The following is a 17110-nucleotide window of genomic DNA, read 5'->3' as shown; positions in this document are numbered from 1 at the left end:
CACAAGATCTGTGTCTGTAATAAATCTCCATTTTTTAAAAGATTAATTTTAGAAACTCTCTGCTGAAGAGATGTTCAGTGGTCACCAGTTTGATTTATTAATTGTCTTTTAACTTCTATACATCTCAGTCTCCCTTGGTACATAAAAGGTTTAGTCTTACAACAATCTATTTTTACTTCTGTAAGAAATAACCATAAATTATTATCTTTAGGCTTGTCCTGAATTTCTAGGTCCAGCCTAAAATCAAACCTTCATCATCTCCCCTGCTGTGAAATTACTTTTTCTAGACTTTCATGTTGTGTAACAGCCACATTTCTAGTCTACCTGCTCTCCAGATTGGGATTTCAATATCATTTTTAATTTTATTTTATATCTCACACCTTGCAATCAACTACTGCCAAGGGGTGAATGACTCAACTTTGCCAATACTTCTGACATTTGTTGTTTCGTTTTCATTCCCATTTCCAGTTCTTATCTATTTTTCTCCTTGTACACACCTTTTAAGTACTAACCTGTTACCTGGTGTCACTGTCTCCATTCAGCCTCCTCATCAACACTGTCTCAGTCACTCCACTGTGTTCTGATATCTTCAATACCTTTCTGTATCATCTAAATTAAGTTTAAGGCTCAGCAGTGATCAAGATTTTGAATTACTTCTCTTCAAAAACTTTTGCTAAACTTTGAACTATCTTTCAAAAATAACTTTTGCCAGCTAGAAGATTGAAATAATATCTATCTTCTCCCCACACTCTGACCTTTAGTCAAACTATGTTGGCAGCCTTTCCCCAACCCTGCATTTTCCCACTGCTCCATCGTTGCTTGTGGTATACAATACTTCCAGCATGAATGCCTTTCCTCTTCTGATGTTGTTCTTCAAAATCCTACTCAACTTGGGGGACTCAACTCAAACTCCAACTTGGAAATGTGTACCTGTTTCCTTAGCCACAGATGAATATCTTGGAATCCTCATAAAAAATTGAACCCCTTTTCTGAAAATGATTTTATCTTTTTCAGTTCTTTGTATGTGTAAGCCTTATGTAACCATTAGTTTATAAATTATTTGAAGGAATAATCCTAAACACATATATATTCTCATTTTCACTTAGTAAGCATTTGATAATTATTTGTTGACTCACTGAATGAATGGATGAATTAGTAGTTCACATTCAATAAATAATCATTGAAACAATAAGGACACAGGGAAGGTTTTATGTCAGCACTCATATTTGTCCCTGGCTCCTTTTACCTGAGCAATAATGAATTAAGTTAATTGTGGAAAATTTTTCATCTACTGATCCATTTCTTTTTTTTTTTTTTTTTTTTTTTTTCAGATGGAGTCTTGCTCCGTTGCCCAGGCTGGAGTGCAGTGGCACAATCTTGGCTCACTGCAACCTCCGCCTCCTGGGTTCAAGCAATTCTCCTGCCTCAGCCTCCAGAGTAGCTGGGATTACAGGTCCATGCCATTACACCCAGCTAACTTCTGTATTTTTAGTAGAGACTGGGTTTCACCATGTTGGCCAGGCTAGTCTCAAACTCCTGACCTCAGATATCCACCCGCCTTGGCCTCCCAAAGTGCTGGGATTACAGGCGTAAGCCACCATGCCCGGCCTGATCCCTTTCTTAAACACAAACGTGAAGCCATCTAGCTCATTAAGAAAATTTAGGGAATTCAATGGCATATTTTTTCCCATTCTGATAGCGTAACTTGATGGAGTAATACATGACCAGTTTTAACTGACGTATACTGAATTTATTTGTAGAAAGAGATACAGAGATGAAGATAGAGGTGTAGAAACAGTTTGGAGTATCAATGTGTGTAGTAATGAGAACCCATGCATGAATCGTCTTCTCCAATTAAAATATGTATAAAAATCTTTGGGGGAAATTAAATTTGAGCCTATCCTGGCCTTCTGTTTCATTCTGGCTCTGTGCTGCTCCGTATACAAATACAACCTGATTCATGCATCCTCCATAGGCATATGGACACCATGAGCACTTCACACTGTCTCTCCAGACTCATCTGCTCTGTTATTATCACAAAGAAAGGCACGCATTTATTTGCTGTCTGTGTCTGTAGAACACAGAGAAGATAACCGTGTGGACTCCTAGTGCTCTGCTCTAGTGAGTTTGTTAATCCTCATCTGCACTTCCTTTTGGTTTGCAGATGTTTCACTCCATCTAGCCTTTGGGCCACCACTCAAGGACTCCTAGGGTTAGAGTCCTTCTAGTTTGCAGCTTCTATTTCTTGGCTCCTTGCCAGCCACAGTTGTTCTTGATCCTACAGCAGGCTTACACATCTAACAGTATATTGCTTTAGCTAAAATGACTTTGAGTTTCACAAAAATCACCGAGACAACTGAACTGAAATGTACAGAGTCCTGTCTGAGTGACAGAGGTCTTCCTTACTGCTTTGAATCTTTGGTAATCAATGTCAGGCATTAGTATGGTCAAAACCAGAAAAAACAGCTCTGACTTCACCATTATAATAATAACTGACATGAGTTAGGTATGCTAAACTTGACCAAGCATTTGCACATGTATTGTTCTATCTGGTTTTTGCCTGTTGAGCTACAAGAGGAGTAAAGGATATCAGGGATACATGTTACAGATGAAGAAACTATGGTTTAGGGCTACAATACCAGAAAAGGGCAGGGTCTTATTGCAAGCCCAGGTCTTCTGAAACTATGTTAATTGTCAGTTAACCCAGACTGACACGCACATGTACACCCTATACGCTCTAAGTGGCAAGTGGCCAATATGTACAGCTTCACTACTACAACATACAGGAAATTTTGGAGAGTTGTGGCTAGTTGATAAAAGTAATGGTAATAAATGGTAGCAAAAATCCAAGCAAGCTAACAAATTCCTGAGACAACTGGTACAATAAGAGACTCATCTGCATAATAATGGAGTAATCTCATAAAGGCAAAGTCAATTTTCTTCCATAATTATAAATATTAGGTATTCAAATTCTGATACATAAGTAGAATTCTTACGTTCAAAACTTTTTAAATCAAATTTTATCAAAATGTTTTTACCAAAAATTAACATTTGATTTTTAGATATAGCAGTTACTCTTCAATTGTCTCCCACAAAGAGATAAATCAGACACTTGTATGTATCCATGGCCCAATCTAGTACAAACCAGCACTTATGTGGGACAAGTTGGGGAGGGGCAACCCCAATAAGATAAGAGTTTAGACTTTAACGTTTTCCTGTAGTGAGTTTTGGGGAGTTAATATTGTTATTATCCATATCAACAGAACATCTAATTCTTCCAATACTCTGAACTTTTGTTTCTTATTTAAATTTTGAAACAAAACTGCCCCAAAAAAGATTTTTTTAAAAGTATGATTCTGAAACTTACAACAGAAAGACAGATTTTGTTTGTATGTTTGGCCAACAGACTGTGAGGAAACCTGGTGGGCATGCTAAATGGGAAATAATAAAGTGAAATTGCTATAGGAGTGTGTACAGTAATCCATCTTCTTTTAAACCCACTCTATGCCAGTAACACTGTGGCAGATGGGGTGCGAGTTCAGGGATATAAATCCATGCCAAGCTAACTTCATCTAATGGCTTTAAATTTTTAAATTTACCTTTAGGTAAAAATTGGGTACAAACAGTTTCAGTTTTTTCCTTTTGTCTCATCCAAATGACAGCCAGTTTAAATACCTGTGACATTCCTTACAGCAGACAATTCTGTCACCATTCCATGTTTCATTTTTTTACTCACTGTGTAATGCTCTCTGGGACTGCATATGGATTTGCAGGGGTTTTCAACCTCACATATACTGCTATACCTTACACATGCACAAACAGTGCAGTTTGAAAGGTGCTTTTTTCAGAAGCTTTTGAACCAGAGTGACTCCACCTTGAATAGGGGCTGGGTAAAATAAGACTGAGACCTATTGGGCTGGGCTGCATTCCCGAAAGGTTAGATGTTCTTAGTAACATATGAGATAGGAGGTCCACACAAGATACGGGTCACAAAGACCTTGCTGACAAAACAGAATGCAGTAAAGAATCTGGCCAACAGGTGCGGTGGCTTAGGCCTATAATCCCAGCACTTTGGGAGGCCCAGGCGGGCAGAAACCCCATCTCTACTAAAAATACAAAAATTAGCTGTGCGTGGTGGCATGCGTCTGTAGTCCCAGCTACTTGGGAGGCTGAGGCAGGAGAATCGCTTGAACCCGGGAGGCAGAGGTTGCAGTGAGCCGAGATCGTGCCCATGCACTCCAGCCTGGGCAACAAGGTGAGATTCCGTCTCAAAAAAAAAAAAAAAAAAAAGGATCTGGCCACCAAAACCAAGATGGCAATGAAAGTCATCTCTAGTCATGCTCACTGTTCACTATATGCTAATTATAATTTATTAGCATGCTAAAAGACACTCCCACCAGTGCCATGACAGTTTACAAATGCCATGTCAGAAAGCTACCCTATATGGCTTAACAAAGGGAGGAACCCTCAGTTCTGGGAATTGCCCACTCATTTTCTGGAAAACTCATGAATAATCTACCCCTTGTTTAGCATATAATCGAGAAATAACTATAAGTATACTCAGTTCAGCAGTCCATGATGCTGCTCTGCCTATAAAGTAGGCATTTGTTTGTTTCTTTACTTCTCTAATAAACTTGCCTTCACTTTACTCTATGGACTTGCCCCAAGTTCTTTCTTGCACAAGGTTCAAGAACCCTCTCTTGGGTTCCAGATCAGGGCCCCTTTCTCGTAACACTTTCACATCTCTTATTCCATTTGATCCTTGTTGCAACCCTTCACAATAGGTAGAGAGGTTATTATTATCCCTACCTGACAGATGAACAAACTACCCTTCCGAAAAGTTTAGTTACCTGCCCAGGGTAATACAAGCAATACAAGAATAATAATGCCAGCACTTAAGCGTTTGACTCCCAGGCTAATTCTTTTTCAGATGCACCACACTCTCCTATTTTTACTAAAACGCTTCTCAATGACAGGAGTAGAATAGATAGAGGAGTTTAGAAATGACTGTTCTGGAAATTAAAAGAGACTTATAAATAGGGAACAAGTAGCAGAACTTATGTAAAGCTGTTATTTTTTCCCAAATAGTGTACAGAACAATTAGACTTTCTTTCCCAAAATAACTTTTCTTATTTGAAAGACAGGTTTTTTTCTTATTTCAAAACAAATGAACAATATTTTGGGTGGGGAAGACCCAGCGGTATAAAGGGTAAATATAAAAGAACAGCTCTTTCCTATAATAGGTCTCTTTAATGTAGGTGAAAAATTGGCACCGGCTCTCAACTTAGATATAAACAGGATAAAAAAGTTATAGCCACCAGTGGTTTTCTGTGTAGCTTGAAAGGACAAAGTAGTACAAAGCACACACAAAAAAACTTACAGACATTGCCAAAGAGCCTTTAAAATATTATGAGCTTCCTGGAGTCAAATCACACTCTTGTTTTTCCTTAAGTATCTGAACATTTCTGTATTTTTTTTTCCAAAAAAGAATTCCTTCTGTGCTCCAAAGATGGAATATTATTAACACCAATAAGGTCACCACATCCAGTTGCTATAGTGTAATTTCCTAGTGCATGTCTCCAAACACTTTGTTCTTCCAACATAAACTATTCTTCAGGAGAAATGGAGATACTTAAAAGCAGGGATCCCTCCTCCAGGTCAGGGAAGTGTTAGGAACTTTTCCTAAAGGCTAAGGAAATTAAGGGCTTTGAGAGCTGAATAAGCCTGCAAGTAGCCAGTTTGTACCAGCCGATGAATGATTGATAGGCCAACCCCCAATCACCCAACCAAGTACTAGATTTTTCCAGAGCCTATTCTACATACCTATGAATGCAAATATTCTGCAGAATATATATAAAGGACACACAGCAATTAAAGTTGTTAGCTGTATTGTTTGAGGGGGATTTCAGGGGCTAAGAAGACAGAAACAATATATAGATGCTATGCAAGACATTGGGAAGAGAAGAGCATATAGAAAGTAAAGTGGAAATATCCAGTTCCTTTGCAACTACCAGAAGTGGAATTTTCAATGTTATACAATGTAGTAGAAAAGTAGAAGCTTGATTAAGATTTTTTACGGAATAGAAAGTGTTTTATTTTATGATATTTCCCCCCAAGATTAAAATAAATGTTAGCTTTTCACTCTAGATATTCAGAAGTAATCCTTTCAAATATTTTGGCAAATACAGATGGCAGTATTTAAATACTGCCGTAGACCTGGGTTCAAATTCTGTTTCTATCGTTTCGTGCTACGTGAGAAATGAATAACTCACTTAAGCCTTCCAAGTCTCCATTATCTCATCTGTAAAATGGGAGCACTAATAATTCATTGATCTAATTGTGAGGATTCAGAGACTGTATGTGTAAAATAAATACTAAAATTGAATTTCTGACTCAAGTACCAACACAGTCAATATCAGACAATGTGAGAATGAGACAGACATCCAGATTCAAAATTTATCAAGGAACAGGTGAAATACTGGTTCTAAGGCCCTTGAACCCCTCAGCTACATCAAGGAAATAATAAAAATAAAATGGATCAGAAATGGGAAGAAAAGGTGTCTGAGAATATTTTTTGAAGTAGCTCTTACTATGCAGTGAGTTTGTGCTCCTACATTCTAGCTCCAAGCCTGGCAAGGCAGCTCTCAGAGGAGGGTCTCCTGGAGTGCTTGCTTTGCGTTCCCGACCACTGGGGGATGCAGAACTGGCTCCTGACATGCTGAGAAAACTTTAAAGAGGTCAAGATGGAATGGAAAGGAAATGAGAGCATTGGGAATGAGGTGCACTTCCAAGGTTGAGGGGACAAAGGATCCACGGAAACTCCTCATGGGCCGAGGTGGGCCTCAAGTGCATAACAGCAAGCTGGGCAGGACTGCCTAGAGACAGGGTGGCCCATGTGGTAAGAGTCTGTGAGGAGGGAGCAGAAGCATCCCCCTACACAGGGATTAAGGTTGGAAGGTCTGGCAGAAAAGCCTTGAATGAACCCAAGAATGCACCAGGAGAGGAGGAATTCAAGGGATTTGCCAGACCAAGAGTCCCAACGTCAGTTGATGTGCCTTGTCAAAAAGCTGTCGAAAGATAACTGCCGGAAAAGGCAGTAGCCGAACTTGCCCTTTGCCCTACTGCCAGTGACTGACCAAAGCAGAGGGCAGCCTCAATTCTGAGCTTTGATTAGTAAGTCAGATTGGTGTTTTGTAATTTTAATGAATGTTATGTTTTATAATATAAAATTATGATATAATTACCTTAAAAGTGAACCCAAACATTTACTCTAAATCAGTACATGGTACAAATACCTTAACACAGTACATTTTAAAGTGATCGGTTGCGGTAAAAAAAATGATATTATAGCTTGACCATATTAGGATATCACACTTATTTAATGTAATCCTTTCACACATAAGCCCTTAACATGATGCATGACATATAGGCATGCATAAATGACATAGTTGATAATAATGAGGATGACGGTGACAATAACAAAGGTAATTTATTATATCTTTGAATAGAGAATAAAGACAGACCCAAGCTATGAGATAGTTTTTCTCATGAAAACACTCAGTTTTCTACAATACCACTCTATTGATGTGCATGATTCACAGATGTCGCAGACAAAAGACACTTAATGTCATTTTGGACATCACTTTGGGAAACTGAGTTCATTGGGTTTCACAAAAAATATAGGGAACTACACATGTTAAATTTTTAACTGTCAAAGGGCTGTTGTGTTAGAGAAAGAACAGTACACTAGTACAGGCCCTTATAGTGTTTGAATTCTTTTTACAGTCCCAGAACTCTAAGGGGAAGCCAGTGGTGAGAGGCCTAAGGAGTCTGTGTATTGTGGGTAGGGGAGTGTGAGTGTGGCGTGAGGAGGGGAGAGGGAGGAGAGAACTTCCCACAGACAGGTTAGCAATATTGATAACTAACATCATACTAGTCAACCTCTAATAAACTTGAGACGGCAAATGGGCTCTGCTTGTACTAGGGTAGTTACGGGAAATTGGCCTAAATATTGCCAACACCTGTCAGATCCAAATGAGCCTTACAAGCCCTCCTAGTCCTTTTTACAAACCCTTGAGCATCAAAGAATACACTGGCAAACCTTGTGTATTGTTCTGGGAATTAATTGAGATGAGATACCATGTGCAAATATTTATAACAGTACATGAGATACAACGAGCCCTTAGAAATGGTTACAATAATTTCTATTTAGTATTATTACCATTATTGTTCTGGTGAGATGCTTAACCTCCCCAAGCCTTATATTAGTTTCATCACCTGTTACATGGCGATAAGTAGAGCAACTTCATCAGTTTGTCACAAAAATTAAAGAGAAAATATAAGTAGGCGTCTTACCTAATGCCTAGTAAAGGTAGATGAGGATAATGATGATGATGATGGTGATAGTGAAAAACCCTGCCTAAGGAAATACACAAAAGAAATGGCAGAGATGCTATTTCACCCAGGTCTTTCTGACGTCAAAGACTGTATTATTAATTATAATGCTATATGCTTCTTGTATTGTCCTTAAGAACAACCAAAATAATTAATTGCAAAGACCAAAAAGGTGCCACTTTGAAGAATGGAAACAGAAAACCACATTCATGTGATGTCAGTGGGGGACGCTGATTGACCTAATGTGGTTCCTAAGGAGCACTGGAAGTACCCTCCAGTGCATGAAAATAAAGAGCCACAACAGTGCTATGCCATTAAAAATGCATTTTCCTGTGTGGATAAAGATGGCAGATTTAGCTTTTGAGCATCTCTACCGTGGGAGCAGCAACTTTGTTTTCAGCCCACCCAAATTTCAAGTCTATTTCCATGTTGACCCATGGCTCAAGAGGAATTGTACAGTACCCGGGATGGAAGCTGGCTTTCTTCTGGGTCATGCTGAAACAGGGCAGGGGCTGCGTTATTACTGAAATCCAACTAGATGAGACAATTGCCTGAAAATAATAGTGACATTCCCTTTTGGGAATATAGTAAACAACTGTAACATTGCCCAGATGTCAGCCTGGGCCCCTATGTCCATTACAGATCTAGATGAGTCTGGTTAGGACCCTCGCAAGTGCACAGAAGGTAAAAATCTAAGGTCCTCCTTCTCCTGGCATTTCCTGTGAATTCCTGGGAACCTCTGACTATTGCTTGGCTTTGCCACCTCATGTACTCCCTATGTATAAACAAAGTCTCTGTCTCCACCCAAAAACAAATGCTGCTCACTCAAGCACTTATGAGTTTTATCATCTAAACATTTGGGTATCACCTAGCACCTAGTATTCTACCACCTTGAAGAATTTAGACCCTATCCTCACCCCCTACTCCAGAGCAAGGCAAACCCTGTCCCTTAATTCTTGCATAGCAGGTTAAAAATCACACTTTTTGAGCCTTTGATATCTCCATTTATAACCCAAGTAGCCTATCCCCATATTTCTTTAAACATATCCAGTAAACTCATATTTGTATGATGTGACTCTGTCTCTTATTCCCTCATCCTGGCACAGGGAGGACATCTGTCTCGATCAAATGTACTCTTCCAAGAATTTGGCACTAGAACTGCTAAACTTAAATGAGTCTTTCTTGGGTATTTGAGTTGATCAGGGGTGAAAAGCCAGGTCTGAGAGGGCCAAGTTTACCAATGCTTGTGAAAGCAGAGAAAACTAGTGTGCAGAGAGGGAGAGGAACAAGGGAATGCTCCTTGGGCAGCTGATGGGAGGCAGCTCACAGCCCCAGTAGAGACCGAGTGAGGCTGCAACACTGGCTTACTGCTAAGAGCTTTCCTGAATACGCCTTTTATGGAGCCTAGGGTTGATCTTTCTCTGTTCTTGTCCATGGGTTCCTGAATGCTATACCCTGTCCTCCTGTCCCTTTCCCCATCACCTGTCAGTCTGAATGGTTTTATGCTACTGTACTCCAAAGACTTCTGTATAAGTCTCCCTTCAGCAAAAAGAGGGAGGTCTGAGAGGTAGGAAAACCCTGAAGATTTAAATCTTACTTGAATGAGAGAGATATTGTCAAATATCTGCCTTCTCAGATGGCTGACAAAGACAGCTCTTGAACAAGAAGCTCGAATTCTAAGAAAACGCACCACCACTCCTGGCATTCCCTAAAGAGGGACCTGCACCAAAGGCTCATCTCTGGATGATGCTGAGGTCTTGTAAGCAGTCACCTGACCTTTGAGAACTCAGCTCTGAGCACCTGCAGGTACTTGCTGCTCCACGGCACAAATGTCACCACCTCGAAGAGCTCAAGTCATCTAATCACCACCCTGCTGGGACATGGTAAACTGTCAGCTTATCATGAAAGGCGTCTGGGCATAGGATTGAACTTTCCAGGAGCCCACACTTGGCTGTGGAAAAGCTGAAGAAAGCTATTTCTCCCTGTGCACAACCTCCTTGTGGCTGTTCCAAGCATAGAAGCCAAGGCCTGTGGCTGTCAGAGTTCAGCTAGTGTGCTGGGTGAGAAGAAACCAGCCCCAGGGCTTTATACATCTGCAAATGGGATGGGTTGGGACCTTTAAAGTTTCACCAAAAGCAGAGTCAATAGGTGGCACTCTCACTACCAATCTGCATCTTGGGCCTGTGACTGATCACACCAATAATCTTCACCAATGAATCCACAGAAAGGTGCAGATTTCTTTTCAGCGTGTTGCTGCAGGTTGTCACTAGCAGTCAATTGAGATTGACATGAGCTACGCAACTTGTGTCTTCTGAGCTATGGTAAAGAAATGTGAAACTGGGACAGCTGGGCAGGTCAACCTCCTCTGAGCAGATTTCTCTCATTTGTAAAAGGAATTGGTCAGACCAGACAATCTCCAAGATCACTTATAGTTCCTAAGTTCGTATATAGTTCCTAAGTTCGTACGATTCTAATGGTGGGAAGAGAAATTTCAAATAATATAGTTGGAGGGAGTTGATAAAACTAAATATAGACAACCCACGGTTAATGTCAGAAAAATTCAGAAACAAGTAAAATGGGTGAAGGAATTTTTAAAAAACGCTTTTAGTAGAGAATAAAGAATTTAAACTCTGCTGAAATACTGTGAGCTGGGCCAAGAACCACAGGGAAACAGAGGGAAGAACTTCCAAACCAAATGTTGGATGGCAGGTCCCAGATAACTGCACGGGAAGGGAATAATTGCATGGGAAGGGAATGTTTTAATCCTACTCTCAACTTCCCACCTCCTTAAGGTAGGACTAAAACACACTGACAACGGCTTTACAGTAAAGAGAACAGATTGAGACAAATTCTGCAAAACCCGGGGATTCAATGGATATGGCAGAAGAGAAACAGTAGTTTCACATCTCTATCTGTCTTTCAAGTAACTGCTCTAAAATTCTTGTGTAAGGAAAGGAGTAACAATATATCAAGTCTTATTTCTACATACTCAGAACCTTATTGTCTTTGTTCTGTACTATGGCAATTGCCTCAAAAGTGGTGTCTTTTCCCTGAGCCTCGGCTCATCCATCCCATTGAAGCCAAAGGAATAATTCTAACGAGCATTGTGAATTCTCCTCTGCTTCTCAAAACCCTTTAATTTCACCTTTCCCATCTTCTGGCATGGCATTCAGGGCCCTTCAAAATGAGAAAATTACCCTGCTCTTTTGTCAGGGGTTACAGACGGCCTTCCAACCCATAGTCTCCTTCTCTTCCCTTTCAAGTTCAAAAAGCTACCTCTGCGTAATTGTGTAACTGGACTAAAGAAGTGAGCCTAGCCAGTAGCAGCAGGGGAAAACTTACGAAGTTATAGCCTAGACCCAGGTCCACACACTGTACTAAACCCTGTACTGGGGGGAACTGGAAAGTGAGATGAAGCGGTGAATGGACAGAAGTGGAAACATACACAGGAACAAAAGCCATAGGTGTAAGCCACGAGCAGAAGAAGCCAAGAGTGGAAGAAGCCAGCAGGCAGAGAGGAGCCATCTCACAGCAGTGCCAGCAGACAGAATAGAGCGAGGGTGGCTGCACTGCTGTCGTGGTGGGGCAATGGATTAGGGAGCAGTGAACATGTGTATCCAAGGGAACAACAAAGAGGATGGCTCTTGAGATCCCAGTATGACTCCAAGAACAAAGTTCTTATCCTCTGTGAGGCCTTGTTGTTCAACAGCTGAAAGGGTTTCTTGTCTCTCTTACTTCCTACTGGATCCTTAAAATAATCTCCTACAAATGGAAATAATGTTAATAAATCTCTTTCCCTTAAATAGACTAAAAAAAAAAAAAACAAACAAAAAAACCTCAAACAGCGAAAACAAGAAACTAATAAAGATGGCCTAACCACAGGACAGCAGGACCTTCCCTCCACTTCCAGTGCCATATCCTGCTCTAACGTTAAGCTCAACATCACTCTTCCCTGAATATTTTCTATTTAAACAAAGTATCTGAGCAAGACAAGTGGGCTGTCAGATGTCATGTGGGCAGAATATACAAAGCCTGGGGATGTTTAAACGTGATTATGACTGAATAGAATCTGTTTTACTGAATGACAGCAGTAAAGATTTGTCAAGTAGCAACATGAAAAGGTATAAAATGGAGGGGGTATGTGTTATATTCAGGATTGGAGAGGGCAGGGAGCTGAGTAGTAACAACTGGTCAGAGATCAAGAAGAAAAGAGCAAGAATACTATTTAACTTCAAACTTTGCTTAGAGATTGAGTATATTTGAAAAGAAAGTCCCTGTTGAGTTGTTTCTGATTAGGGACATTTAAGTGGCTTGGTAGCAGGATGAATAGCAGACAGTTGCCTTCAGGGTGAGATTTAAGGAGGAATACTAGGAAGGTTGAGGGGGAGATAAATGGGTGATGATCCTGGTAAGAAGGAAAAGGGGCAAGATCAGAAGACAATGCCAGAGCTCAAAATCCTTGAAGGAATTTTGGGTTTGAGAGGGAGAACAGAGGAGGAAGAAAGGACAAAGTGCTGCCAGGGCTGACCTAGATGTGGCCCAAAAATAAATCACTGTACTCAGTTTTATGTAGTTTTGCTAGGTGGCCACCTGAGGGCACTCTATGCTACACAGCTAGGAATCTTAATTTTCCCCCATCAAGTAAACTATATACATCCTCAATTTGCTGAAGGATAAACTTAGGTAATGCTTTAAAGAAGGGTACTCATTGAAGGTGGGGGCTAAAAGCAATTCTTCCTCCCTATTTTTTTCTTCAACTAGATTAATGAATGAGCAAGACTGACCTCAATTTAAATCCCTGGGTAATTGCAAGGATTAAATACAATAACTTCAGTTAAATCTATTTACCATTTAGTAGGCACTTAATAAATATTAGCTCCCTTCCATATATATGCACATCCTAACATACAAATTTGCCATATACAGGAACAAGAGAAGGAACATAAGGAGGAATCGCACCAACCATTTATCTCTCTAAAGGAGGCAGGTCTCAGAAGTCCTAAAATGAATAAAAAGCTAGGCTAGGAAATCATTCCAGAGAGCAAATTTCTGCTGCTCCTTTCATTGCATGTTGCTGCTTGTACATAATAACCAGAGGGAATAGAACACAAACAGCTGGGAAATAAAGATGAAAGCAAAACTGTATCAGCAGGAAGAGACACACAACCCCCTGAGAATCGAGTGGTGTCATGAAAGATAAGCTGAACAAGGCCAGCTGCATGGAATTTATCTTCTGAGACAAAGATCATTAGATTCCTGCCCATTTCTGATCGTTTCTATTGGAGTCAAGGTGGAGAATGAAATACATGAGCCCCAGTTTTCAAAGTTCTACACTAAAGTCCTGTTCCTATAATGAAACAGAGCCACGGACAAAAGCATGCATCACTATAAAAGCCAACTGTGGAATTTTAGATGTCTGAAAACAAAAGAAATTCTACTTCCCCTTGCAAATGGAGCAGGTTGAGGTTTCCCCAACTCCCGGGTCCTATGCAGCATGTTTTGTGGCCTTCTGCTGCCCTCTAGTGTCTTTTTAAGGTATGGTAAAACATAAGGAGGATAAAAAAAATTCTCCTAATAATCCTAACGAGCCAATAATGCGACTTCAGCCCAGGGCTGGTAAAACAAACAAAAAACAGTAACATTCTGAAATAAAAGCAAAACCAGGATTTATACAAAAATTTAAAAGTGAGTTAAATTTGGCCTCAACATAGATCTTGCATTATTTCAGGACTCTGTAGCGCACGGCATCTCTATCAGTCAATGCACTTTAAAAAGACAGATGCCTGTTGTTTTCTGCGCATTTCTCTCAAATGATTACTGCCTTGGTTGGTCTGAGATAGGATCCAGAAATATGAACTTCACAAACACCACTACATGATTCTCAAGTAGTTAAAGTTGGCTGACCTTCTTTTGAGAAGCACCAAAGATGGCTGCAATGACTTTCAGCAGGGTGGAGAGTAAATCTGATGTTTTCTTTAATTCTTTAAGAATACAATCTATTGACCAAAATAGGTCAACTTTCATTTCTCCTGCAGCTCAATGCTACATGATTAGTATGCAAAGAAAACACTGCTGTCCACGTCTGAGCGAGGAGTTCATGTAGAAGTTCTCCTTTATGAATAAGTCCCTCTAAATTCCAGTAGGCGTCCAGGTGGAAAAAAGAAAAAATGCCTCATTGCTCTTGCTCACCCTTCAAATATCCCTCAAACATTACTGCTGCAAAAAAGCCTTCCAGGTGGTCCCAGCTTTGTTTCAATGCCCCACTACAACTCCACAGCACCTATAAGTGCTGTCCTTCTCTGTCCTATAAGTGCTCCCTCAATGCCGGCATTCTCCTAGAGATGGAGAGCCTTCCATTGCAGAAACCCTGTTGTCCTCTTTCCAAAGTCAATGCTCCATAAATACTCATGCTCTGGCCAATGCCCACAGCCATGCTTACCCAAAGTGGTGACGATGAGAGACAAGAGACATCAGGCCCCACAGCAGGCTGTCCTCAAACTCCCTCTAGCTGATGGTGCACATGATAAGAGGCACCATGGGATGACTGTTGCCATCGGATCACATACCCAATTTATTAGCCCAAACTTGGACTAATTTTAGAAACTTGCTCTTACTTTTCTGCAGTGCAAAAGGTATTATTCTATACTGATGATTAGCCCCTTCACATGGGAAATTCACAAACAATTTTAATTGTGCTTTCTAAAAAAACACAAGTACACTGAGAGTTCATTACTATATATCTTAAAATTATGTAATATGCCATTTTTAAGTTCATACTTACAGTGTTTTTTCTTTATTATGGGCAAAGCCTGTTTTATCTTCAGAGTTATCCATCACTTAGTGCTTTAATAAAAATAAACTCTGAAGCTAGATGTGTAAGTACGCCTACCAGAAAGAATCCTAGACTACAATCTCCTATTACCTTCACTTCCATTTGTTAATGAAAAATAAGCAGATATTTACTTCTCAGGAGACAGTGTCCTAACTATCTGAAGAAATACAATCCATTGTCTCGCATTGCTTCTCTGGACCCTCAATGTGTAGGGCTGTACATGCCACATACTTCAGCCAATTATTAACTGCTTTTTTTTTTTTAGCCATTTTAATTTCCAACAGAGTATCTCTAATTTCCAGTGAAGTTCCCTTATACTTACTGACATCTCACCTACACAAACAGGGCACTTTTTGCTTTAGCTTTGGTGGCTTGATCAGCACACTGAATTTTACAATCTCTCTCTTTCTTCTGACAATTACCACCTGAGCCCACTGCAAAACAGGGGCACATGAAAAATACAGAAGAAAAAGCTCTTCAGTCAGAGGGAATAAAGAGAAAGAGGTTTGGCCTGTAAGAAGCAGTTCTTTGAATTTCATTTTATTTTTTTAGCCAAGCTATTAGATTTGTGGGTACAAATAAGATCTCTTTGAAGTTAACAAGAAGCCCACTGTGAAAGAAGGGAGACACCATTACCACACATTTTATGTGTTGAGCAAATAAAGTGTCAGGATTCAAAATATATTCTGCAATTACAGAAAGTGAAACACTTTTCTTTCTCCTTTCATCTTATTTAGAAAGAGCATTTTTCTCTAGAAAGAGTTCTGTTGAGGCTGGGTGCAGTGGCTCACACCTGTAATCCTAGCATTTGTGGAGGCTGAGGCGGGCGGATCACCTGAGGTCAGGAGTTCAAGAGCAGCCTGACCAACATGGCAAAAACCCATCTCTACTAAAAATACAAAATTAGCCGGGCATGGTGGCCGGCACCTGTAATCCCAGCTACTTGGGAGGCTGAGGCAGGAGAATTGCTTGAACCCAGGAGGCAGAGACTGAAGTGTGCCGAGATCGTGCCACTGCACTCCAGCCTGGGTGACGGAGCAAGACTCTGTCTCCAAAAAAAAAAAAAAAAGAGTTAAATTTTCTCTTTCCAGTTTCCTAACTCCCCTCCCCAATGTGTCTGTCTTTTGAATCAAAGGGAAAGATCCCATCAGTAAAAGGAGCGGCTCTTTCCGAGAAAAATTATGCCTGCAATGGTATCTGTGGTGCTTTGTGATGCATCAGTATAAAGCCGAAGAATCAATGGGGTTGGGGCAGAGTGTTGGTGTTGTTTTATCCCTGGGCAAGTCATTCACATCTCAGATTTTCTACATTGAGAATAACATGCTAATAATACTTTCTGGAATGCTTGTTGTAGTGTTAAATTAGATGGGATACACACATATATTCTTAGTAAATCACAAAATGTGATTCAAATAGAAACTTCAGTCATTTCTCTCCTATTATTGACATGATTTCTCAGCATTTTGTCACGTACATTTGAGAAATGAAGTATCAATAAGGAAGAGAAGCGTATGTTAAGACTTTCTTAGCAGCTGGTGAAAGAAGCATTCCCGTGTGTGTGTGTGTGTGTGTGTGTGTGTGTGTGTATGTGTGTGTGTTGGGATGGGGGATAGAATTCACTGTTGGAGACACAGGGTTTCTAAGCCAGGCTCAAACTCCTGTTGGTCAGGGACTTAGTATCCAGGAAACCTTACCAAGGAAAGAAAACTAATAAGCTCTAGAGTAAGCTCCTATATATCTGGTTCCCTGACTCCAAATCAACTGAAAACCGTTGGGACTTAAGTAACTTACAAATGCCTTTTTAATATCAAGACCAATATTATATTTTTCTCACTTTTTACATTTTAATCATGCATGCTTCCTTAGGTGCTGCATTTTTTGAGC

At 40.2% G+C, this 17110-nt stretch overlaps 1 protein-coding gene across 40 annotated transcripts in view; it reads right to left on the bottom strand.

The window, feature by feature from the left end:
• Positions 1-17110, bottom strand: part of NRXN1 (neurexin 1) — a 1121298-nt gene that overhangs the window by 568058 nt on the left and 536130 nt on the right. For 2 of the 40 annotated variants that reach the window (XM_054548185.2, XM_054548186.2), the window contains exon 1: positions 3737-3967. The exons of 35 other annotated variants lie outside the window; for them this stretch is intronic. In XM_054548185.2, the coding sequence (XP_054404160.1) occupies positions 3737-3761 (25 nt within the window). In that variant the 5' untranslated portion in view covers positions 3762-3967. Of the gene's footprint in view, positions 1-3599; positions 3987-17110 lie in introns of those variants that run through there. 3 more of the 40 variants (XM_054548183.2, XM_054548188.2, XM_054548184.2) reach the window with 3 other exon arrangements.

The sequence above is a fragment of the Pongo abelii genome, chromosome 12, assembly GCF_028885655.2.
Source record: "Pongo abelii isolate AG06213 chromosome 12, NHGRI_mPonAbe1-v2.0_pri, whole genome shotgun sequence".
Lineage (NCBI taxonomy): Eukaryota > Metazoa > Chordata > Mammalia > Primates > Hominidae > Pongo > Pongo abelii.
This window is presented reverse-complemented; position numbering and strand designations above follow the sequence as displayed.